At 44.5% G+C, this 27,134-nt stretch overlaps 1 protein-coding gene across 3 annotated transcripts; it reads right to left on the reverse strand.

Annotated features, from left to right (window-relative positions):
* Positions 1–93: 93 nt before the first annotated feature.
* Positions 94–19,150, reverse strand: LOC134037417 (liprin-beta-1-like). 3 transcript variants are annotated; one of them, XM_062482676.1, is made up of 26 exons: positions 18,988–19,150; positions 12,766–12,839; positions 11,607–11,812; positions 10,537–10,629; positions 10,221–10,334; positions 9,904–10,014; positions 8,845–8,937; positions 7,939–8,056; positions 7,074–7,135; positions 6,864–6,930; positions 6,578–6,708; positions 6,227–6,297; positions 6,037–6,094; positions 5,108–5,264; positions 4,811–4,843; positions 3,894–4,038; positions 3,607–3,732; positions 3,351–3,501; positions 3,039–3,150; positions 2,784–2,872; positions 2,538–2,660; positions 2,275–2,400; positions 1,846–2,034; positions 1,416–1,574; positions 979–1,044; positions 94–818 (listed from the first exon to the last, which is right to left on the reverse strand). In XM_062482676.1, the coding sequence occupies exons 2-26, from the start codon at positions 12,827–12,829 to the stop codon at positions 741–743; spliced, it is 2,742 nt and encodes a 913-aa protein (XP_062338660.1). In that variant the 5' UTR covers positions 12,830–12,839; positions 18,988–19,150; the 3' UTR covers positions 94–740. The 3 variants fall into 3 exon arrangements, with proteins under 3 accessions (XP_062338660.1, XP_062338659.1, XP_062338661.1); XM_062482675.1 differs by having other exon boundaries at positions 6,037–6,121; XM_062482677.1 differs by lacking the exon at positions 4,811–4,843 and having other exon boundaries at positions 6,037–6,121; positions 18,988–19,149.
* Positions 19,151–27,134: the final 7,984 nt, after the last annotated feature.

Here is a 27,134-nt window from a genome sequence, read left to right on the forward strand (position 1 = left end):
TGATTATGCACTATGTTCAGTAAACATTTGATTGCTTATGAAATTTGCACAATCATTGTAACACTTAAAGAACAAAAGCCATTACAGGCAGACTATTACATTTAACTTTATTAACAATATTACAAAATACATAAACAGTACATGGTACATAAGAATCATTGATACGTGGTTAAGGATAACATCACTATTGTGGGTGAACACTAAAATATATAGGATTGTCAAGTTAATTTATGGTGTACAACAGGTCAGATGTGGGATATAGAAAAATATGTTGATCTGTTCATCAAGTAACACAGCAGATGGAGGGGATTAGGATGGACAAACAGACTGGAATGTGTGGACATCAGCTGGGATGCCATGGCGATGTGTCCCACAAGACATTTCACAAAGGTTACACAGAGGCTAATGGGGGAAAAGGGGAGAGCATTCTAAAAATAAGTTGGACATATTGTAATACTAGTGGATCGTCAGAGGTATCAAAACATACAGTAAGTACTCCTATAAGGAAATAAGTTCATGTGGATATCATGCAAACGCAGGTTTGTGAATTCATGCAGTACATTTGGACAATCTCAATAAATACATACATATTGTTTGTTTTTACTTGAAAATGAGAGAAAGTCCCAAATGAAGCATTGGTTATGTTTGTCAGAGTGTGTTCAGTCACCGTGGTGGTAGAGCTAGTACGGTTTGTTCCATGTCACAGCGCTCGGTTGGCATCGGGGCGGAAGGTCACTCCCTCACACGTTCGAGTCCTCGTCTGTCACGCTAGCCTCGGGGGAGATCTCCGTAAAGAACTCCTCATCCTTCAGCATGCTCTGCAACACGCACACACCACATGCAACACACCTTGATTCAAAACATGCTCGTCTCGTCTGAGGACTCCTGGAGAGCTGGTGTTTTACTGCAGAGCTCCGCTGTGATGCTCTCCTCAGGTACAGAGGGAGATCGTGTTGTGGCATTTTAATGATTTCTTACCGTCAGGTTGTTGATGCCCTCGGAGAAGGCTCCTATCTGCCTCACCGTCCCCTCAGAGTCCTCCATCTGCAGACACAAGCAGCACATTCAAAAACACTTCACCTCCACGGTAAACAATACAAATAAAATGTTTGTTGAGTCAGAGTTTATTGAAATGTCCTGGAACGGTCTCAGAAGAAGCAACTGTGGCCTGTTGCCCCTCCTGAAGGATTTCACTTGTTGTGAGGGGAGGATTTGTGTTTGTTCAGTATTCCGTCTGCATACGACATTTAAAATTGTTGATGCCTGCTACAACACTTTCTGAGACGAGCAGAAGGCGGAGACTCCATTTTCTGCTCCCCTTTTGGGGGAAAACACCTCTTCTCACACCCTCGTTTCAGAAACACGGTCCAAGTCCTCTTGGAGACGCCTGATGGAAACATGGTTCGCACACAGACCTGTTCCAGGACGCAGAGGTCATCCTCGTAGATCCTCAGCCCCCTCTGGAAGCTGCTGTTCTTGGGCATCTCCACGTCCATGGGGCAGACGTACTCGTCGCTGTCCTCCTGGCGTTTCTTTCGCAGGGTCCCAAAGCTGCCAAACGACAGTCTTCTGGGCTGGGGGGGGGGGAACGCTTTGTTTATTCTACTGCCTGGGACTAGGGGTGAACACATTACCATGGAAACCCATCATGCCCGTATTTTCTTGATTTTAATTGGCTGTACAATGTTAATAATATAAAAGGAAAGATGAAGCAGCCATCTGTTCAAAGCAGTGGAGCACATCCAGGACTTGTACAGGCGTTAGCCCTCAACTAGCACTCGCTTTGACTCCTCCCACCCGAGGGTCAGACAGGCCCACAGGACTGACCTCGCTCAGCCTGCTTACCTTGACCTTGGCGGTGGCGGTGAGCACGGTGTAGTCTGGGTGCTCCAGGCACTCCTGCTTCAGCCTCTGGGCCTCGGAGCCGATGAGCAGCTGGAAGTGCGTGGCCAGGTGGCGCCTCAGCAGGGTCTTGTTGGGGGGGATGTTCAGCAGGAGTGCCAGGGTCTCCACGTTGAATCTGGGCTCCAGCACCTGAGGCGGAGCACACGGGGTCACGGGAAACGTGAGGCTGGTTCTATTCTGTGTTGCTGCCGCCATCATTCAACACTATTTTCAGCTTTTTCTTCAGTCCTATAGAATTAGACTAGTTCTGTAGTCTTTGGCTGCAGCTACTTTCATTCAAACTATACATTGGCTTTCTTATTCTGTCCTAGACCTGCTTTCATTCAAAACAGTATATTCCATTTCTTCTGTCCTGTCTCGCTGTGTTACCATGAGCCCCCCGTGCACGCCGCTGCCCCGCAGGTTGGGGGCGTACTCAGCTAGGTCCACGGAGCGCAGCCACTCCATCACCCTGTGATTGGTCCACTGGGAGATCTCGGCAGGCGTGATGTTGTTCTAGACAGAAGAACGACAAGGGGAGGGGGGGACGGACATGTAGTCTATATAATACACAGTGTAGTCACTGTACACAAATGTAAAGGAAAATATGGTTATAATAACAATGACAAATATTTAGTTCCATTATGTCAGACCTCGTCGGAGGGGCGTCGTCGGAGGCAGTTTGGCTCGTAGAAGTTGAGGCGGAGGACCTGGATGGCTCTCTTGATGCTGAGGTGGTGGAACACACTGCCCACCTTCAGAGACAGCAGGTCATCCTGGAGAGGGAGGTCAGAGGTCATGGTCACAACTGGGAGAAAAACATGCATTGAAAGCAGGCAGCGAGGATGTGCTTTGGAGAGGGATACAAATGGTACAAGATGATGGAGGGATGGACTCACCACAGTCATGTAGTGCAGCATGCGCCCATCAACGCGTCCCTCCTCAAACTGGCTCTTATACTGAGGTAGGCCTATGTCATCAAGCCACCCTGAGGGGAAAAAGGTTGCCCAATGTTGACATAACACAGTGCAAAGACGCTTCAGCAGCAATGATATGTACAACACGTCCATGCACTTTTACATTCTCTAAACGTCCTATAGGGTTTGTTTGATGGTCAAAATCCAACTGAAACTCAAGTTAGGGCGTTCACTCACTGGTCACCCAGTTGTGGTCCAGAAGGCCCTTGAGGTCGTCCTCCTCCGAGCCCAGGGACTGCAGGGCCAGCAGCAGCTTCTTCCTGTGAAGGGGGTGTTTGAGTCCCAGCTCCTAGAGGGACGAGTCAGACAAGATCACACATCCAGATGGATTACATAGAGACTGCTAACACATACTATACTAACATACTCAGGTTACACCGTTTCTACGGTGTGTAGCATGGACACTGACCCCCCCCCAGGTTCCCCAGGGCTTAGCATGCCTCCCAGCTCCCCTCCCCCCCCAGGCAGGCCCCCCCCAGACTGCCATACCTTCTCCAGGTCATGCTGCGAGGCCTGAAGCAGGGTGTGTCCTGACCGGATCCATCCCTGGGCCTGGGCCATGTGCAGACCCAGACCCTGCTCCTGCAGCCACACACACACCTGCTCTTTAGTCCACCGAGCAAAAGGCACCTCCACGTCACTGGGGGTTCAGGGCGACAGGTCAGTACCAGCTACCAAGTGTGACGCTGACAAACACCTTCGCCCATGCATCTTGTCGGATCATCCGGCGGTAGGCTCCACCTACTTGGCGGCATGGTGCAGGTCACGTGACCATCCGAGACGGGGGCCCGCGGTGGCCCTGACCCCTCCCCTCTTGAACTCCGTCTCTGCCTCGTCCAGGTTGAAGGAGGTGGAATGACTTCTCCTCAGCCTGTGTGGAGAAGAAACATACAGAAGTACAACATAAGAAATATCGTGTACAAATAGTGAAGCTAAGCCAAGGTGTACCTGCTCAAGTACCATTACTAGTACGGTCAAATGTTGAGGAATCAAGAAGGAAAAAAAAAAAAAAAGTGCAGGAAACTGTCTCACCTGCCAAAGAACTTCTTGAGGCCTCTGGCCTTCTTCTTGCTCTCGGGCGAGGCAGGTAGGTTGTGGTTGCCCCCTCCCCCCTGGGTCATCCGGGGCGGAGCCCCCGCCAGGTCCAGGTGTTCCGTGCCCTTTCTCTCCGTCTCCGCTGTAAAAACACACCATCAGAACCACAGCAACACCTGGCACCTCCCACCACCATGGGGAACAGCACAGGCTGCCAATAGGGTTCCAGGACTACAACCAAGATGGCCACCACCACCACGATAAAGATGATTTTAGGACAACTCTCATGGCCACCGCCACCACTATCAACATGATTTTAGTACTACAACTCTGATGGCCACCACCACTACAGCACAACACACCAAGCCAGCCACACAGAAGCGCCACAACTCCATCCGCACATGCAAAGGATGGATCGAAGAAACTTCACTGACATTGAGAGCATTTCTAGACTGTAGACTCAGAACTTAAAGGACTAACGCAGCATTAGGCAGCGTCATTGCAGATGGTGTCGCGTCATGGATAAGGGACAGCTGGATATGATTTAGTGAAGGCAGAGTTCAGGCATAGGACTAGTCACACAAGCACAACTGTCTACAAAGGACAACTGTCCACTTGTTTAATACAAGTAAAAAACTGAAATAAAGAGTAAGAAAGTCATATGTAAAGAAAATCTTTACAAAGGAAAGTTGATATGCTTAGATTCTAACACAGAAGTGTGACCATACAACCTGATAATCATATATACAGCTAAAAATGACAGTATTTAATTTGCCTTGGCCATGGGTAGTCAGGTTGATAGTCTCACTGCTGTGTCAGTATCCCTGCACACATCCAGCTGTGTCATCCTGAGCTGCCAGTCTGCACGCCTGGCCCTTCGGTAGACACCAGGGGGCGCTACCACACTACTGTACCTAACGTTGGTGCACTGGCACTGCGACTGCGGTCTTCACATCATACAGTAGCAACCATGGAAGGTGTGTGTGAGAGAGAGAGGACAGAATGGAAGGAGAACACAATGTGATGTTGATGGAGATGGACACGCAGACAGAAAGACAACAAAAAACGACAAAACTGACGCACACATATAAACACACATGAAATGTGTGACAACAGCATGGTGACACAGTACAACAGATTTTGTACCGAGTATGAGACGTAATCCTTGACGCAACATCCTGACAGACAACAGACTTGGCGGAGACACTCACCCAGGTTAGGGCTGCTAGCGGTTCTCTTGCCTCCACGCATCTTGAAGAAGCCTCGCCCATAAGACGAGCGGGCCTTCTTGGACCCAAAGCTCTCATCCCCTGAGGTGTTTGGTTTGGAAAGCGAGCTGGATGAGGGACTGGACTCCTTGGTTATGCTCTGCAAACACAGAAAACAGACCTGCAGCTTGAGTCTTCACTGCTGCTCCTTTTCTCAGTTCTCTTGCTTTCTCAGCCACGTGTAATTGAACCAGCTGCCTCAATTAACAACTCTGATTGAACATGATGCAGTTCCACCATTCAACCATTAGGTGGCACCAGCGTAATTATAACCATCCGACCCAGTACTGAGGAATTCGTTCTGAATGCTGATCCATTCTGACAATCATTCATCCAGAGATGAAGAGAGCACTCAGTCGAGTGGAGGGGCTCAGTGACTCAGTTTTCCATGCAAGGGATAGATGATATCTTATGACATGCCTTCTGCATGACTAGACCGTGCGTGTTTCATTTCCTGTCCTGTTTTAACCACGGGAGTTCAAGTGGTCCGTGATAGAAGCTCTAGTGTGAATGTCAATGTGGTTAAATGTGACTGCTACAATTCTGTCCAAAATATCAAATATTTTCACAGTGTTACACAGGAAGCCTTAGTTAAGGTTACACAATCTAGGTAACTCATTATCCTGTAATCTTTGTTTTTTTTTTTTTTTTTTTTTTGGCAATTTAGCAGACGCTCTTATCCAGAGCGACTTACAGTAAGTACAGGGACATACCCCCCGAGGCAAGTAGGGTGAAGTGCCTTGCCCAAGGACACAACGTCATTTTGCACAGCCGGGAATCGAACTGGCAACCTTCTGATTACTAGCCCGCTTCCCTAACCGCTCAGCCACCTGACTCCCTCTGGGTGTAATCTGGGTGTGCTTCAGTCTTACCTGCTCAGTACTGCTGGTTATGTGGCTGGTACTACTCGACTGATGGACGTCTAGGGGGCTGGAGGAGAGGGACAGTTGGTTGAGTCTGAGACAAGTTTAGATAGCGTACAGAGTGAATGAGACCCAGAATCAACACGGGGTGTGGAGAGTGTGGGAGCGAAGGGGAGTGCAGCCCCGGGCCAGGCGTTACCTTTCTGGGGTCAGGGCCTCTGTGTGGTTCTCCTGCTCATAATCGGAGAGCTCTGTGATACAGGGGACGACCTGCGCCACATTCAAAAGATCCGAAAAGGAGAAATAATCAGTGCATGGCTCCATTACCGAATGTGCTCATTTTGCAAAACATAGCAGAGAATCTCATTAACTTTCCCTGCTAAAGTAATATCCAAAAGGCAGGACCTCTTGAACTCCAACATTCCAGTGAGAAATTCAGGGATTTTTTTGGAGGGGAGGGGTGGGGGCTAAAATGAGGTTTTGGCCAGGAAGCCCAGAGTCTGGGGTGCATCCTGTGTGTGGGTTGTTTCAACGTGGGGGTGTTGTTTACCTCGCCAGGCCTCCTTCCTGCCTCCGCACACTCCTGCAATGCCAGCATGGCCCTGTCCATTTCCATGGCGACGTGAATGGATGGCGATGCGTCATCTGGGATGTCGTCGTAATCGTTTTCATTCAACTTATCTGTGTGTGTGCGTGTGTGTGTGTGTGTGTGTGTGGGAGGAGGGGAACACGTGTTGATTGTTACACAAACCTGGTGACCATGGTGCCCCAACACGCCTGTTCAAGCTTCTCATAATCAAATCTCTGACTAACACCCAACCTATATCGCAGCTCACCTGTCACCAGGTCCTGGACCATCTTGTAGCGTGTGACTGACTCCTGAAGCTCCTCAATCCTCTGCTCCTATAGACAACATTATAGGAAGGAATCTATCAATTGGATAGATCATAGAAAACTCACTCCTCTCAGAAAACAAATGCTGCATGTTTAGTCTAAAATACAGCTACGGGGATACAATTTCAAAAGGAACTCGTAGTGCAGTTGACCTTCTCAGCATTGGCTGTCATGAGGGACTCCAGCGCCCTCTTCATCCTCATCATCTCTGCATCTGGAAGACAGGAGCATTCCTCTCAGTGAGCGAGCACATTCCTCATTCCTGAGCCATGTGGCTGAGAGCTGCACAAACCCTCCACGGCCGTCTCATCTTACTGTAAGTATAGCTCAGGATACTGTATTTACAACATCTTTCAAGCGCCTCAATCTTCTCAAACTCAAAAAGCATTCCTGTAGAACAGCAGGTGATAAGGCTGTCAGCCGAGGGCTGAGGGGGTGAAAGATCATGTATAAACGTGTGGTATGGAGCCGGCAGACAGATATGGTGGACAGGGTGGCAGGCACAAACAGCCCCTTGTATGAACCTCACAGGGGTTATGGACCACTGCAAATCTCTGTGTGTGATTACTGTATGTCAAAAGAGGTATTCCCCCCACTTTTAGGGGGAAATTTCCCTACTTATACAGTATTTCGATGAAGGTATACATAATTGCTTAAAAACAGCAGTTAGTCACAGAAGAGGTTTAATGGAAGCGGCAGTAATGTTGGAATGTGATGAGCTTCTTGCCACATCACATTCTTCTTCACAATCGCACTGTAATATAATAACCAAAACATCCACAATGTATCCCATGTATCCCATAAGACAGATCCTATCCTTCAGGGCCACCCTTCCCTTCTTACACACACACACACACACACACACACACACACACACACACACACACACACACACACACACACACACACACACACACACACACACACACACACACACACACACACACACACACACACACACACACACACACACACACACACACACACACACACACACACACACACACACACACAAACCTCTGTCCCCTCCATCTGTCCTGTCCAGACTCAGGACCCCCGGCCTGCCCTCGTCCCTCAGTGTCCTCAGCGCCTCGTCCCTGCCCTCCAGCAGCACCTGCAGACCCTGCAGCTCCTCCTGTGGGACCAGACAACACCTCGGTGACCATCCTGACCCACACCCCTCTGCTGGACATCCAGCTGGCTTGAGGCACCATTAAAACCCTGGGAGTGACCAGGAAAGCAAAAGGTACAAAAACACCAGGTGATCGTTTCAGACTCGCACATCTGCTGGACATTCCACTGCAAACGTGTCCCAGGTGGACCTGACTGGACCTCTTTAAAAAGGGTCATCCATAAACTGGACCCTGTCTGCTCGCTTCATTTAGCCTGGAGGACTGAGATCCTTTGTGAAACTATGATAACATCCACAGCAACAGTACGCGTGCCAAGGCGGGAGAGCAGAGAGGATTAGTTTGTTGTGAAAACTTCTACTTAGCTTACATGGTGGAAGTGAGAGGCAGAGAGCAGAGAGGGAAGGCAACAGAAAGGGATTGTTTAGTAGTCCTTGGGGAAAGGCCAAGAGAGGAAGTTCTTTGGCTGGAGACTGAAGCTCTCCTCCCCAGCGACAGTGAAGCTGATAAGGCTCCACGTCCAGGGCTGGACCCAAAGGGCGGAGGGGATGAGAGCAGAAAAGGGGGGGAAATAAGTCAAAGAAAGAACATTACGTGGGTAAAGAGGGAAAGGGATGGTGAAGAGGTTTCAGACTTCCACAATTACACAGTGCTTTATGCGAGATGAACCAGTGGAAAACAAAATGTAATTAGAAAGCACCACTGGCCAAGCCATCATGGTTGATCAAATGTGACCAGATGGCCTTCTACTGTCCTAGCAGCCCTGGGTGACCTCCAGTGGTGCCATACTCACTTGGGTACACTTGAGTTTCTTCTCACACTGCAGTCTTTCATTCTCCATATCGGTCACCCTGAACCGCAGATCTGTCACTTCCTGGTACAGGCCCTGAGGAGGAAGCAGACTGGAGTTACCCAGGCACTTAAAAAGGCACTTTTTTTCAATATGCGGATATAGTATGCGAATAGTTTTGTTGTGTGAGGGAGAAGGGAGAACAACAAAAACAAGATAAATAATAAATATCTATTGGTTGGTGGAAGAGGTGAGTGACTGCTTGTGTAAAGAATCTGTAGACAAGTTACGGTCTTCAAAAAACTGTCACAGCAAATAAGCCTAGTAATGCTTTCCTTCCATTCAGGGATATTGCTGGGTGGTGCACCTTGGAGCAATTACCACGTAAACAGACCCTCTATGTATTATAATTTATGTAATTGAAGCAGCGAGCCGATTTAAACTGTATATTTAAACAAACCTAACGGCCGCAGTGCAGCACGGCAGATATTACAGAAATACATTACACTCTGGGGGCGGGGGGTGATTTATAGCTGAATTAGACCCAGCTGGGGACAAAAGAAGCATTAAATCTGTGCTAGACGCTGCCTTTCCACCCGAGCCTGCACCCTGCAGCTTACTGTGTCTGAAACCCACACACTGGGAAGGAAATATCCTCCCAGCACTGGCCCAGGCGTGCATGGAGATGGAGAGAGTGGAAATCCTGACTCTCTGCCTCTTAGGAGATGAGAGAGAGGGATGGAGAGATGGGGGAAGAGAGAGAGAGCGTGTGAGAGAGAAAGCAAGAGAGAGAAGGGAGGGCAGGAAAGAGGGAGCAGAAGGACTTTATGAGGTGAAATGGTCTGCAGGAGGAGGTGGGTGTTTTTGAACGCTCTGTCCCTGTCGGCTAAATCGACCCTGCTAGTGCATTATGTATCGCGGAGCAGGGGAGCTCAAATGGCACAAAATAGCCTGCGTGTATTGTCTCTAAAATGTTCAGCAACAAAAAAATGGACACAAAAAAATATAACATTTGCCTCCTTCAAGTAATAGCAAAACCATTTTGTGTGTGCATCTGCGTACCTCACTATCCCTTTTCTCTCTTTCCATAGCAACCAGCTTCAGTTTCAGACTGGAGACCTCAGTCATCAGCTCCAGCTTGTGTGTCTCAAGGGCTGTCCTTCTCAACACCTCCTGCAGCAACACACAGGACACGCAACCACAGAAAGACACCACGCCAGAGCTCAAAACAGACGCTTATACCCATGAAACATACTTTTCTAAATGCGGTCATTTTAAGGCAAACCGTGATTCAGATCATTTTAAGGGCATTCAGATGAGGTCCCTCATATAATGAACAGCTGAACAACAGTCCTTCCTGCTGTTGTGGACCTCCCCACCTGTTGCAGCAGTTCCTCTGTGGCGTTGAGCTTCTCTCTGTGTTCATCCAGACACATGTCCAGGTCTCGGATCTTCTCCCCCTGCACTTCCACCTGGTCCGTCAGCACGCTCACCTGCGCGGAAGGACCGACATCCACCATGCAACACACGACCACGTCATTACAGACAAAACAGAGTCAATAGAACCTGAAAGTTAGACTGGTCAAGAGGAACAAGAGAGAGCTCCTCTTGGTACATTCGGTTGTACTGTAAAAGTATCACCGGTGTTGTATTTCCTATCCACTTCCTGTTTACTAGCCGGGGCTGGTCACATACCTGCAGAACGAGACATTCCTTGTCGCTCTCCAGGCGAGAGAGGCGCTCCTGGTAGACGGCATCTAGGGAACCCACTGAACCGTGCCCGTTAGTCTGGAAGACACACACACAGGCATCAGACACACACACACAGGACTAATATACAATCAGATCTCATTCACGCACAAACAAACAGCAACCGTGCACTTCCTGGAAACAATCCTACATGTTAACAATATACAGTATATTGAAGGTGCTTTAGCTGCCTAATGACCTTGGCCATTATAGACAAACTATTAGCATCTTTCCTTTTCCAAGGGACACATAGACATAAGCAGTTTCACAACAATGATTTCCCAAGAACAGGATCCGGTGGATGTCCTCCTGTTCATGGCCTTCTAGGTGAAGGCAGAGAGGGATACCACGTGAACCAGGATAGAGGAATGACATGTGAAGGTCAATCAGCCCCCTCACATGCAAGTGATTTGTGTTTGAAGTGGAAATCAAATCAGAACTCAACTCTTCTCGTATTTCACACATGGAGAGAGCAGGAGTCTCACAAAAAGAAAAGAAAAACGAAAGGGGGGGGGGGGGAGACTCACAAACACTTAAACTCACGATGAATCATCAGCGGTTTAGTGGATGGAAACCTTTTTTCAAGCACGACTCGGCTGCACAGACACTCGATCAGTCACAAAGCATGCCGTAACACAATACTCACACACTCAATGCCGTCCGGCGGGGGAGACAGAGGTTAGGACTGAGAGACACAAGGCAGATCCCAGCAGAGCCATGTGCAGCCAAAAACAACTAAAACTCTCTAAAAGTCTGTGGCAGTAACATATCATTGGTGGACAACTGAAACCAATCATTTCTGATGTTATTGCTGTACGTCTGTGGAAGATAAGACTGGTAGCCACTCTTTTTAAAACGCAAAAATCTAACTACATGGTATCATATATTATAATTAGAATATCAGTTGCTAATTTGGCACAAAGCATAAGCACAGTACAATTACAACCCTTATTGACAAGTAGACCACGTTTCCTCGTGGTGACTGGTGTCGGACAGAGCGAGGACGCCCCCCTTACCATTCGCCCCTGCAGCCACCCCACGAGTCCCTCCGCCGTGGCTTGGGGCACCTGGCAGCGCAGGCCCTCCCTCTCGTCCGCATCCATCAGCTCTAGCGCCCCCCGCAGGTCCTCCAGCAGATGCAGCGCCCGCAGGCTGCCCAGGAAGGGAGAGGTGGGCGACTGGCAGTCAAACAAACCGTTGGAGTAGTCCATGGCCTTGGATCCTGGGAGGAGGGGAGAGTGGAAGGGAGAGGGGGGTGGAGGTGAGGACAATGCAGACATCCACACACCTGCGCAAACCCCTTCAATCATGTGGACTAATTGACATCACCGGACACCATTAGCTCAGGTCAAACGGGTTTCAGAATGTGTGTTATTATATTTAATGGCATTCATTCTAAAAACAACAAAGACCAACCAAGTATCAATCCGTCAGTCAGCGCTCGCAGCCCAAGCCTGTCTACTGGACCAGTGCTCCCTGCTGTCATCTGAGACACCATCTGTCAACCTTTCTAAATGTCAACCTTCATAAAGATGTAGGACTCAAAATAAATAATAAATAGATGGGAAAATAAACATGTGCAGAATTCTATAAATATGCACAGAGGACGGTCTTCACTCCAGCGGCAGAGTAGAGTTAGAACACTGGTTTCTGTGGTAACAGGAGGGGGGTGAGGGGGCCGGGGGGGGAGTAACGTGACCAGCCATCTTTCTTCCATTGGAAAGGTTGATGCTATAATTAAACAAGTCAGCGGAAAAGCAGGGGACGTCTCAAACCTGATTGTTTCTGCTTATCTGGACATGGAAACCAAACCAATGCCTCTACACAGAAATGTCAGAATATCTCAACCAGAGAAGTATGGCTTGAATACCGTATTCACCATTTTCTGCTGCCAGTGGAACAATGAAAAATATAGTGGAAGTCTGAAGGCAGCGGAAGAGGTTGTGGGGGTGGATACTATGGTCTAATAACATCCTGTAAACACTCACATTGAGCAGTCTTCCTAAGGCAGTCGTTAAGAAGAAGCAGCATCAGTATATTAGATATATAGGTGGAATATTAGTGAGAGAAACTACAAACCAGCACTGTTTTACTGTTTCACTGTTAAGTATTGGAGAGGGATTTGTCCGACAGATAACCGAGTGTGTGCAGCTTAGGCGTGCAGAAGTCTCTTACCTGCTATGATCCCATCCATTTGCTCCAAGGCCGCTGCCAACATCTCGCTGGCATCGGACATCATCTTCACCCCACTGTGGCCATGAAAGGAGAACAGATGGGAGCGTTAGTTTCATTGTCACACAGGAGCAGAGAGACACCAGTGCATATTGCCTCTATTTTCCTCTGACTACTGACTGCACTCTTGCTAAGAAATACAGACACCAGGGTACAGCTTGCAACCTATTTCGAAACTCGTGCAAAGAGGGTACATTAGAACAGAATAAATGGTATCACTAGCCAAGTACAAAGCAGGTTATTAGGGTAGTCCCACGCAGGCAGTCCCAGACACAGAGTGGGCTGAGACTAGACTCACCCTGTCAGCAGATCGCCCTCAACAAGACCACAGAGTGAACTAAACTAAAACACACAACACTGTGTTTGTGAGAGATTCTGAACTTTCAAGGTCAGAGTACAGCTTCGCTGATCAGAGCCTTCTTGGGACTTCCTGTGGTGTCCCAGAGCTGCAGTCTCGGTCCATAACCTGGAGATAATAGGCCTGGTGCTGAAGTCAGTGGAGCAACCCTTGGATTTTCCCGTCTGTTTGAGATGGAACAGGATGTGGTGGATTCCCATGTCTTGGGTGATCAAGTGTAATTACAGTTCATGGCAGAGTGAATCTGAAGAGTGAAGGATTCCCTGTCTTTGTAATTAATACTGGGCTTTGATAAGGAAGTCCAACAGGAAATTTGAGACTAATTTGTCTGGTTTTTTTGTCTGGGGCATTGTGGCAGACCAGAATACTGTTATTTATTGTCAGTTTTTAGACTAGTAGGAAACATTCCTGACTATATACTGTTCTGATATTAGAAGCATTAGTTAATGGCAAATTGAATAAGGCCTTATACATATTACTGTGGTATATTCATACATACTGTTTATATAAATCAATCAATTCGAAATGTTAGCAACACAATGTATTCACCTGTAAAGATAGTGTTCATACATACATTTTAATTAAGCTGTGTCGACTAGGTATCACTTGTTTTCATCTAGGTGCCTAGTTTCACTGCAAACAGCATTATATAATACCTTTCAAATGCCAGCTCCACAGACCACATTTCGTTTCAATCCCTTGGCAACCAGTTTGTTCCCCTTTGGAAATTAAACACCACAGCTAAGAGCATATCACATAATGTTAATATATTACGCGTTTTTTCTCGTTCAGACAAAACAGGTCTAGCTGATCAGGTAGGAACAACACCACAGTCAGGCAATAATGAAAAACAAGAGAAGACTAATGAAAAACAAGGATGAACTTAGTCAGTAGTGACAGTACAAGTCAAACAAAGATTAGCTTGATGACATGTTCCTTATAACACCAGACCCCCTCACCATCACCCCCCTCCTCCTCTGGTAGCCGTTTCCCACCCAGGGCATGCTGGTCAGTGACCCAGCAGTCGTGGGATGGGGATTGTGGGTCTTATCAGGAATAATGTTGCTATTCTCCCTGCGATCCTCCTCCCTCCGCAAGACGGTATGACTGGAATGCCAGCCTTCCAAAACAACGCTGGACAGCGTCCTACCCAACCCTCTGGGTGCCAGATCCACTTGGAGATGTCACATGCCTCCATTCACTAGACATGTATTCAAATCACTACACTAGTTTATATCAAGCTCATTGAATCAACGAAAAGCGTGAGAATGCCCAAAGAATCTGAGATGAAAAAAAGGATCTAAAAATAAAAAAGTGTTTGACTCAGGTTTTCCATGATGGAACCCAGAGTCAAACCCATTGGACAGGTCAGGGCCCTACATGGAGGAGGAATACCCCTCCATGGGGTGGGGGGGTGGGGGGTTGCCTCACTTCCATTTCCCCCCTGGGTCAGTCACACTCAGCATGGTAGAAAAACAATAAGACCAGAAGGGCATCATTACAGCATGGACTCCATTAGAGGCCGAGGGAGCCTGAGTGTTCATGAATCAAGTCTTTTGTGTGCCCTTGTTCAGTCATGGGCCCTTTGGGCAACATCGGTTAAGGTTTCCTCTGAAATACTGCCTTGCTCACATAGCTGTGCCATTACTCTGCCCCATAAACACATCTCTAATTGAGCCAGCTGTGGAGCTGCAACTGAGGAAGGAGTTACGAATGTGGAAGTTAGAAACAATGCCAGGATTATTAAAGAACCAACCGCAACACTGTGTTGGATGGAATACTATGTACTTGTGAAACCAGACCATTTTTCAGTTACAAAGACAAATCGGACGATAAAGCATTACTAGAAGGTACCACAGCTGCAGAGACAAGGCAACCTATTTTGAAACGCAGGGTGGACGTGTGCCACAGGGGTCCTCCTTCGGAACAAGTGGGGTTTTCCTTCTCCTTCGGTTCTCCCACCTGATGGAAACCCGGACCAGTCTCTCACTAGGGAAGCTTTGTTTTGTCAGCTGCTTGTCCCACTCCCTGAAGGGAAAACTGAAAACTTGGCTGCTTTTCCAATCGGAACAGCGGTTTTTGGAATCCAAACATTTTAGTTCTCTTCTTGGGATGCCGAAATAGAGGCTAGAGCCGTATGAATGACGAGCAGCATCAAGTAGGTTTGAATTTTAGACTTTATTTAGCCTACTTCAGTAGGCCTGATGCTTCTATGAAACACAATAGTAGAAGTATTCGAGATGTTTGTTACTACAGATAAGTGGGGAGTGGTGAGGTCTCAATGTCATTAGATATCACATTACTTCTTAACCCCTTTTTCCATTAGATTCCTCCAGTGTCTCCCAACTTAAAATAGGTCACAGTGCCCATGGGACCAATACAATAGAATTAGTTGTTTTGGTCACATGGAGTCAATCTTAAGTTAAGGCATGATGCTGGTTTTCATGTAAATTGTGTTTGTACTGAATCAATTAATTAAATTAACAAATCAAAGTCATCAAGTGGGCACATACACTTTCAAGGTAATGCTATTTGAAATACCCATTTTAATCTAGGTCAAATGGCACAGAAAAACAATACTGGAAATTGGCAGTGAAATAATTAAATTCCTTCACATAAACTCAATGAGCCAGTAAAATATAGCCTAGCTTTATGATGTTAGATGGAGCAAAGACTTTCCATTTTAGTTACATCACCCAGACACTGGAAGGTTCATCCAAAATCAGTTGGAAACCACAGTCTCCACAATGGAAGCCTCATGGTTATCTACCCAGTCTCCCAAAGCAGTCGGACAGTTTTAGCTGTTCCTAAGTCAGTAGGTTTAGTAGTATCCACCCGTCACTCTGGAGCCGTTTAAGGTGTTGTGCGAGATATTGGTCTGGTGCCTGGCTCAGGCTCCTCCAGAACCTGCATGAGTACAACCGGGGTGAGGGGGAGGATCGCTTTACTCCCTTGGGTTTCCTCCAGATGTGGTCCAACTAGGGGCAGTAATACTGGCACACACACACACACCACTTATCCCTCAAGCTTGCAAAAATAACTAAATCTTACAGACAGCTTATCATTCACATAGAAAAAGCCTTTGTGAGCACTAAACCATTTTGGAAAACAAGCAGGTAGGAGATCCAAACATCAAAAGAGGTTTAATACACTAGACAAAACAATAAAGGAAGAAAAAAAGTTTGCAAAAATATAAAAAGAGTGAGCGTGTAGGAGTTACTATGGTTTATTTACATAGTTTGACATCAACCAGATGTAGGAATATGGAGGGGGAGGAGTGTCTCAGTCAGAAAACACACAGCCTGACCCACTGATGAGGTGCACACACACAGCCACTTTTTGAGCACACAAGTTGCACAGACTCAAGCAACTATTCACTTACTCACTCTCACATCACGTTCCATTGGCAGCACAGCAGCAGAGATCCAGCCTCTCTACAGACGTGTCCCTCAGAAGCAGACAAGCTCACACATTTGTCTCCCCAATGTGAAACAAGCTCATAAACCACTGCCTCAAGCTTATACTTAAAACACCCCATGCAATACAACTCATCTTTGTGGCCTAGTATGTTTGTGTCTGTGTGAGGTGGCCAAGGTGGACCTTGTTGTCACGGTCTGTGAGGGGTCCAGTTCCAATAGAGACGTCCCCCCTGCCTGTGGCCACCAGTCTCTCTCCTCTGTAGCTGTGGCCAGAGCCAGTCACAGCACACAAAACAACCCTTTGTCCTCTACAGAGTCACATGGTAAGCAAGGGATAGTCATCCCAAGGTGCCAGCGTTGTTCCACGTGCCTGGGCTGGATCCCAGACAAAAACAGAGAAAAGGCATGGCGTGTGCGGCACAAGGACTGAACAATGTTGTTGTAGACAAGAGAGCACTGAAGGGGGGGGGGGGATTGTCTGAGATCTGGCTGCTACTACAGAACGGACTGGCTTTGTGCAAAAGGGGCTATCTGTATCTTTTGTGCCTCTGTATGAGTCTCAGTGTAAGGTTGAATTGTAGATTTTCTGGGCATTTTAATGAGCTTTGCTGTAGGCTTTAACCCTTGTGTTATCTTCGGGTCATTCTGACCCATCAGTCATTGTGACCCACCGTCATATTGCGACAACTTTACCGCATACAAAAACAAAGTGAATCATTTTCTTTTAACCGTTGGGCTGTCTCAGACCCCCCACATTGCGAAGGTTAAAAGAAAATTATTTGTATTTGTTTTTGTATTGGGTAAAATTGGGTAAACACAACGATGGTTCGTTATGAACCTTTGGGTCATGTGACCCGAAGGCAGCACAAGGGTTAAGAAAAGGCATTGTATCACTTCCCATGCAATAGTTAAACACAGTGTTGACTCTGCAGTTCGGTTCAAATGCCCCGCATGATTGAATGAACAAACTAAAACAATCAGTAGAGGCTTCTTGTTTAAAGGCTGGCAAACGCAACCTCACACAAAACAACCTTCACCTTGTTCTGGACAGGAAGTACTTCCTGACACGTGTTGAGAAATGTCTTCCTTTCTGTCAGTGCCTCTTTTCCCAGCTACTCCTGGTTTTTCTCAGACAGTATTCCTTTGTTGAAACAGGAACCACTTTCTTGGTGTGAGGAATTTTCACAATTTGCATTTTATATGGCTATTACTATGCAAAAGTGGAAGCAAGAATTCCAAATTTGCCATGGAACAAAGAAGTTTCACATGAAAATGTCAAGTGCTTGGGTCATTTCAACTCCAACATCACCAAAACAATATATTCAGTGTGCCCATTAAGGGTTACGCCCAGAAGCCATCCTGCCTCTCAAAATACTGCACCGCAGAAGTAGGCTACTACTGCAGAAGTATGTATGGAATGCATGGTAAAATCTACAGAAAGTTGGGCAGTATGGTGAATTTGCCTCACAGCAAAAACACTATGTGAACTACATTTCTTGCACACAGTATTTTATGATGTTGTACAGAATGACTTTCCAGCCTGAGCACTGAACACAGTCTGACCACATTCTGACTGACAACATGCCCAGCAAACTAAGCCCTTTAACAATGAGAAATGTCAGCATAACATTGTGTATAAAGGTTGGGTTTTCATGAGTGTTCTGAATTCGGAAGCACTTACTTCAAAGAAAACATTAAGACAAGGTGACATACATTCAACTTGGCTGGAGATCATAATATTAATATTATTTTCAATATCAGAAGCATTTGCTGTTAAATCTCTGAATCTGACTTAACAAAACATAATTCAGTTCATAGCAGGTGGGGTGAAAAACGATACCCTTTAACTCAAGAAACTTTGCTTGTCTTGCAGGTGGCAGTTGCATATAGCCACTCAAAACAAACAAACAGGTGTAGTCAGAGTGAACCTGAGTCTTTGTCTTTTGCTATGCTTTAAAAACCCATTCTCGAGACCGGAAAACTTTAAACCCAAACACCTCCAACGTCATTATGTCTAATAACTCCTTTGTGAACAGTACAATGGTTACATTTAGACGCAAGTATCCGTATGCATCACTCAAGGAACAAAACTGAAACAATGAATCCATGCGTGTTCCAGGATACAAAGACATCAAAGCATTAGACACGAACCACCGTGTCTCACTGATTACTGACAGCTGTGCAGTCAAGTATTGTATGAGCACAATGGTCGCAAAGTTAAGACTTCGATTCTTTTCATCTGTTTAAACTAAAAAGCTATTACTGTAACCGCCACAAGAAATCCCCACACCTTAACATGCAGGTAACTAATGGTAGGTCTGTTCAAATCTAAAATAATGGCCAGTGTCTCAAGTTTTGAAACTAGAACTTTTGACATGCAACACTTACCTGACAATCGAATAACCTCAAAAAAGCAGGATCCTATAAAGGCCGACCTTCCTGGTAATCCAAAGGTTAACTTTTCAGCGATCACTTGCGCCGTACGTAACACCTTTCCAATGAAGTTGCATAGCGAATTCCCAACTTCCAGAACTTTGAGGAATACTGGGATTGTTCGGGTTGAAAGCTATCTGCGCATGCGTTGACTCAGGCCAATCACAAACCCCCATGGTTGTTAGCCAACCTAAAATCGAAATTCCGATCATTTGATCACTGCCTCCAAAACCTGAAAAATAAGCATGTGGTTTATGGACATGTTAACTGGAATTAACATGTAGATGTATTTGATGTAATAATCTCATGTTAATGTCAGATATGATGGTTGAGAAACCATCTATTTAGCAACAGATGCAGTGTCAAGGCTCATTCTGATTTATGAGAAGGGAAGGGTGTCCTTGGTACAGTACGGTATTTTGTCTACTTTGACCGTTAAAGAGCACCAGCTGTCACCAATTACTGTTGAGATCCTTCATGTAAAATTATGTGAGTATGTAGATTTATAATTCCAACTGACTTCACATAATTTTTACACTTAGACTTAGATGACACTTAAGGTTACATAACATGAATAAAGTAATATTGTGTTATAAATTATTGTATTAATCTATAAACTGCAGAAGATTGGCCCACATTTTACAACCAATCCTTGATTTAAGTCTACTGTATATGTTATCCAATATGTCACAGAGAAACACATTCCTAATGTGATTAATTCCACATGTTGATCACCTTGCAGAGGGGGTGGGTCCAGTTTAACTTTGGGCAAACAGTCAAATACATTTCCTGTTAACTATCAGCACAGCCTTTGGCTGGATAACATCCTTGTTGGAAATTCTCAAAAATATGGAATTTGGCAAAATATTTTTAATACTTCTTCCTGAGACTCTTCCTGGAATTAATAATAGTTCATCAGTGCAAGTTTAGACTAATGTGAATTATATAAAGTTGTTACAGGCAGAGTAAAATGTAAAATATTATTAGCATTGAAAAAGTCTTTTTTATTAAGTGTGGTTTCAATGATCTAAAAGTGCTCCTTGTGCTCTGATTCAGTAAAGGAAACCCCTCTGACTGGCTACAGTACTGTAAAGGACGACGATTAGCAACAAGTCTGCCAGTAGGTGGAGCCAGTGCTGTACTGTTACTCAGGTTGAGTCTCTGTTTCAGTACATGCACCTGTGTTTGCCTATCTTGAGACACATTTTGCCTGTTCCAAACAACCACTGCTAAGCTGTGTGCCACACTCTATCAGGCACTTCCATGATTTGTGTAAGAGTGCAGTGAATCACCAAGATAATAGCAGAACCACCACAGGCCTTGTTGGACCATTAAGAAAATATATACTCAAATGCCATCCTACGTAGTCTTAACTGCTGTATGGTAAAGAGCTGAATAGAACGCTCCTATCTGTCCCAGCCCCTGCACAACTATGATATGAGGTTGTGGAAAGCAACCCTCAATTGAAAATAAACATCTACACTTTATTTGTCATTCATATTCTACAAGTCCAAGGCTGCTGTGTATTTACACCTGCTATTGAAATATGTCTGCAGAGATTCTGAACCTGCAAAAGCCCAGAGCTCAGTGGACAGAGTGTTTGAAAGCAGATCAATAGGTTGCAGGTTCAAATATCTCCCTTTACTGCACGATGTTTTGGATAATAATGTCTGCTGAATGAAAACAGTATCAGTACATTTGTGTTTATATGCCATTTTCCTTACCATCCTTTTTTTTGTTACATTTAAATTTAGTCATTTAGCAGACCCTCTTATCCAGAGCGACCTACAATAAGTACAGGGACATTCCCCTGAGGCAAGTAGGGTGAAGTGCCTTGCCCAACGACACAACGTCATTTTACACGGCCGGGAATCAAACCAGCGACCTTCTGATTACTAGCCCGATTCTCTAATCGCTCAGCCACCTGACTCCCTTTGTATGTTCTTACCAACATAATGGTAGTATGCTAAGGCCAATCATGTTTGGCAATCAGAATACATTTAGTGTGACAGAGAAGCGTGACATCCAAATGATGGGTCATATAATGTCTGGTTAAAGTTCTCAATCTACACTGTACGTTCTCAGTGAAAAATAATATAGCTCTCATGCAATGTATTTTTTCCAGTCTATTTATTGACCTACAGTATGTGTCCCATCTAATACCAGAACATTAACACAACACGAGGTATTAAAGTCAGTGGGTGTAAAACGTTTTAACATTTAATACAAAAGAGTTGAGTGTGAACGAATCTCACGTCAGTGTGCAGACACTAACCGTATGTACTCTGCCATAAAGCACCATGAGTGATGCCTACAGAGCGGTAGCTACCAGCTACTTGTACCCTGATCCTAACTGGAGCTACCAATGCCCCAGATCCAGCAGAATCAGTTAACAGAAACAGTGGGCAGTGATGCAAAATGTTGAGTTGGTGCCGGATGAGTGCAGGATGGAAGGGGCCGACTGGTGGGGAATGGAGTCAGGAGAAGCTGACTTCAACAAGCTACCAAATTCCCGGTTTGGGAACGGCATTTGACTTCAACACCTGTTGCAGACGTTTCCAGGATCAGCTGGTGCTCACGTCACAGCCACCTGTTGACCATTTTAAGACATGTAAAACATCCAAATTAGATCGGAATACCCCTTTCCTTAGTGGTAAACCTATATATGAAGGAGTCAGGTGGCTGAGCGGTTAGGGAATCGGACTAGTAATCTGAAGGTTGCTGGTTCGATTCCCGGCCGTGCCCAAAAAAATGACGTTGTGTCCTTGGGCAAGGCACTTCACCCTACTTGCCTCGGGGGGAATGTCCCTGTACTTACTGTAAGTTGCTCTGGATAAGAGCGTCTGCTAAATGTAAATATGAGTTGAAATACTGTGATACATGTATCATCTCAGCCAGCTTATCATAAAACATGTTTTTTAAGATGTTTCATGTTAAAGTGAAACACAAACCAAATAGGGAAATACTTTGACTGCTCAGTCACTTCAGGTCTAGGTTTAATGTCCAAGGAATCCACAGTTTGTGAGTATGAAAGCAAACAAAAAACATTCTTTGACACTTGCAGTCAAAAGACTGCAAGTGTGAACTGAGCTGTGTACACTCTTATAACATCTATCTTTAGCATGTTAAAAGCAAGAGATCAATGCCTCTTTTATGTCTGAATTTGAATATATGGAAAAACATATGCAAATACAATATTTTTTGTTATAAAATACAAGTGAAGAGGTTAGAATCTGTACCTTCCTGTTGCTTCTCCATGGTGACAGTGCCTGTGACAGTGGGGGGTGTAATGCTTGAGAACGATAACGGCCTCAGCCAGCATCCACATCTAAAACATTTATGCTCCTCTACAAAGCCAGACAAACCTTTGTTTATATCCAACAGCTTTGTGTTGTCTAACATTGCACTCTCTTCCTCTTTCTCCCCCTCTTCTTTTTTCTTTCTCCCTCTCTTCCTCTCTTTCTTCCTCTCTCTCCCTCTCTCCCTCTCTTCCTCTTCCTCTTTCTCTCTCCCTCTTTCATTCTCACTTTCCCTCTCTCTCCTTCATTTGACTTATCTTTCTTCTCCTTCGTTGTCCACCCCGTTCATGCTCTGTCCTTTTTTCACTGTATTTTTGTCTGTTGCTTTTCTGCAGTGAAGGACAACATCTGAACACTTCATAAAAAATCTGTAACCCTAATTTACAAATTGATCACTAAATATGCTTTAAATGAGTAAAGGTTGATGGTGAGTCCACAAGAAAAAATAGAACTTAGTGTGATATCATTCAAACTTTTCACCACCACCCAGCTCAGTGACTCAGATAATGATTCACTCACTTCTTTTCCAGTGAATGAATCGTCAGTTTCACATCATTAGGGAGGAAGCTTTTGTTTCCTGCAGCTACTATTTTCATCACTTCAGCTTCACCTCTCGCCCCTTGTTGCCATGGTCATAAAGATCCACCTCTCTTCCCCCTTCCTTCTTTTTATTCTAGCAATTTCTTACATAACACAGCTGACAGGGTGATAATTAACAAGATAAGTCTCTGGAGGGCGTACATGATCCCCCGCCCCCCCGACAAGAACCCCTCCCCAATCTCCTTTACCAGCGGTTGTTACAGTGTCATTCATCACCGCACCACAAAGGATTATGGGTTTATGTCTGTATCCATTTACTTATTTTGTAAACCCGTCTGTCAGACCACTTTTTTTTGCTCCATTCCTGGACAATATCAGTACCTCCAAACATGAATCCATTATTCATGTAATGCTATCTTCAGAATAGCACAGGGACAACTAATCTATATTATTTACAGGGACAACCATGAATCATGAAAAAGGGTTCAATTGCATTCCATGTCATAGCTACCTTAATGCTGTTAATGACTAAGTAAGATATGCTTTTAGAGTAGCAGTGTCAATATCCCTGTCACCTCTGTGATTAGGAGTGCACTCAGGACTGAGGGGAAACACTGAAAATAACCCCCTGTCTATCAATGGTAGAGGGCCGCCTAACATCCCATAATTACCGCTCTGTGGATGACAGATGAGGGAAGCCTACTGGAGAAAAGTGATTGGAGGTGTGGCCCGGAAAACTAAGAGGTTCCGAGAGCAATTGTCACCAACAAGCAGGAACGGAACCATATATAGGAACTGTTTTATTTGTGTTCTCATGCAAAAACAAGATTTGCATGAGATGTTTTCGATGTCCCATTAAGGGCAAGACAGAGAGTCAAGGCAGCTTTTATAATTTTGAAGAAAGAGAGACATTGATTGTAGTAAAATTCCTCTAATGGAACTGGTGTTGCTGTATACAGGCGCTTTATGTGTTCAGAGATCAATTATAGATGCTCATACAAGTGTAAACCATGGGTTGAACTGTATCTCCATCTACTGATATCTAAGAGGAGAGAAAGCCACTAAAGGGATACAAAAGGAAATATTTCACTCATAATGGCCCTCTGTAGAATGAAAGCAATCAGGTGTAGAATTGCATCCTAGAATATGCTCTTCAGATTATCATTGTCTCATTACAAGATTGTGTCTATTTCCATAAAACAGTATGTTGGAAATGGATTTGTTGAAAAACAGTAGACATTCTGCCAACCAGAAAAAACACAACAGGGATAAATCATAACTCTAAAGTCTGGCTGAAAAACGAATCGAGCACATTGGTGAAACAGGGCCAGCAGAAAGAGAAGTGGCTGATAACACTTTACGAGATGCCTCATTGAGGAAAAATCGAGGAAGTCTAGGAGCAAATAGAAAGGCGCCTTGTCACTGAGAGAAAAGTGAACAAGATAAACACATCTCTCAGGAGAATAGAAACTCATCTGTTATCACAGCACCTCTGCTCTGTCTATATAAGCCAGACGACCCACAGTGTGGGCTGAATGACGAAGGAGTTTATTATTGACATCAGAGATGGAGGAGGGTCCAATAAGGTGGTCCAGCATTAATTTGTTTACCCCCAGTTTCACCTCAAGTTATTTCATCATTTCCTTTGGCCAACATGCTCAATCTTATTTTCATTGAACATTTTCGGTGTTACCCAACCTCTACATCAACGACAACCTAAAATACAGTAGTGAGACGTACTGCTCACTATACAACCATCCCCAAGAGATAGAGTTCATAGGACTTCACTAGTACTCAAAATGAGTTCAAACTAAATTGTTTGAAGTTAAAGTTTAGTGTAAGAACTCCAAAGGTATTGGAGATTTAACTGACATTTAAATAACTGCCCACTGTTGGATGGGCCTGCAGATTCAGACAGTGTCAGTAAGATGTGGAGTAACTGGACTGACTCCAGAGTGAAATACATTGCTTTGATTAATCTTCAGGTAGCCTTCAGCGAAACAGACAAATCTAGACCGAGCCTGTTGCTAATGTGACTGCAGTCTGTCTCTGAATAAATGCACACTTGCATTTCTCTAAAGCAGTGAAAGTGAATGTCCATCGCCTAGTATAGTGCATATCCCCAGTTACGAAAAAACTCTATCCCCAGAATTGTGATTGCTCCAAATACAGTACATTGCCGAATGTACAGGACACTGCTTAAACCTCATGAATATGTTAGATTATTTCAACAGTCAATTAAGGTAAATGTATTAGGACAAAAGTACAGGGAGAACCTTCAACTTAAAATGACCTAATAGTCTTGGATTGTGTACACCAACGCATCAGTGAATAACTAGCCCTGGGAATGCTGTTTATGGAGCTGTTTTGGTGGGCTGATATCAACAAGGTTGTTTCTCTGCTTTCCTAATTAACCATGACTGAGCGTAGGTTTAAAAGAGGGCTGTGACTTTGGCATAACACATTGTGTTTCACTACAAGCACACTGTGCATAATGGACAAATGTGTGAAATACATAATCATTTAGCTTGGCAATCGTGACCTTCACTTCAAAACACAGTGTTTATGGTTATTTACTTGGAAAAGGTGTTGTGGAGTGCACACTCTGGTAGGAGTTGGGAATGCTAGCTGGTTGCTGACAGTACATAGTTAATTGTAAATATAAAAAGAAGGTATTTGGAAAATTGGATTTTGAGCATGCAATAATTTATTTCTCATAAACTGGAAATTGAAAACTTTGTAATGAAATTGAGAGCTATTTTTGACAGCAATAACTGTATTTAATAAGGCATCTCATTTGAATATCTATTGTCCACATGCTGTCTTTCTGTAAAATTGCATAGTAATCAGTCTTAGCTCGGCGATAAGATAAAAGCAACTTACTTTTTTCCGTTCAACAATCTTTTCTTTCATTTTCCCTATGTTCTCTCAAGGGAAAAATAGGAATAATGTTGGTTGAACGTTGGTTTTGTTGGTGCAAACAATCACTTAGAGGGCAGTCTGGCAGGGACTGCGAGGATGAACATTTTGCATAATTCTGGCCTGTGTTGCTTCTTTATTGGACGTGTTCAATGTTGAAAGTTGATCGAGGAATAACTGAAAAATATTCTGTAAAAGTAGGTGTATTGGCTGTTTTCAACATTCATCATGTAAATTATGTCACAAATGTATGATGTTTCCACTGCATGTTCTCCATTGTGTTTCTGTCCTTTTGTAGAGGGTTTCTCATGGCTGAGCAGAGGGAACGTACTGACGTCCAAAACTTGAAGGAACTCAGGCATAGAATATCTTATTGTGAGAAATCATAATCAAACCAACAGTTTAATCTGAAACACTTTAAATTTGTGAAGATTTATTACAGAGGAGATGGTGGGTGTGAGATGGAGTATATGTTTGGCTTGATCCTTCTCCTCATCTAATTTGCTCTCTCCTAAAGGATTTCACAGGAGAACATAATATCCCTATTTTGCTTTGTGGATGGAAGACAAAATGAATGTGACTACCCTCTCTCTGGTTCACTGACTGATGAGATCTGACATGTTTGTATGATAAATTTAATTATGTTTAAACCAAGCCCTTACTGTCTGCTGTATGGCAACACATTACTCCTTCATTCAGAGGTTATTGTCCTTCCGACAAAACTTCTGAAGGTCTCTAGAGAGTTTGTGTGTGTGTGCGCGCATATGCAATTGCAGAACATATCTAGAAACAATATCATCTGAGATTTACAGACATATGGGACAACCTGAGTTCAAACTTCACAAACATTCAACAGTTAGTGGAACAGAATTAACCATTAGTCCTTACAACCTGTACTTACGGGCTATGAGGCTGCAGCATATGTATGTTTGGATTCCAGACATACATAATAAACAGTGTGGAAACATTATACAGTTTGAGTCTTAGTTTTACTGATGTGGGATCATTTTATAACACTGTGTGGGCATGCACGGCTAAGAAAACAGCTGTTACAGCTTTGTCACCAACATAATTGGGTTGACAGATGCAATAATTTAGTTTGAGGTGAAAAACACCTTTCTTTTACTCACTTGGTACAAGTGAAAACAAGAACATTCTGTACTATTTACTATCAACTATATAGAACATACAGTATATACTGTGCAGTTACAGTACACACTATTCATATTACAGGGTTAGGGTTAGGAGTAGTCTTTGGTTTTGTCCCTGCTTTTTATATATAATGGAATACTCTGCCATATTAGTAGTTTTTACAAACACAAGCACCTGTTTAAATTATGCTCT

This window comes from Osmerus eperlanus, chromosome 17, assembly GCF_963692335.1.
Source record: "Osmerus eperlanus chromosome 17, fOsmEpe2.1, whole genome shotgun sequence".
Taxonomy (NCBI): Eukaryota; Metazoa; Chordata; class Actinopteri; order Osmeriformes; family Osmeridae; genus Osmerus; species Osmerus eperlanus.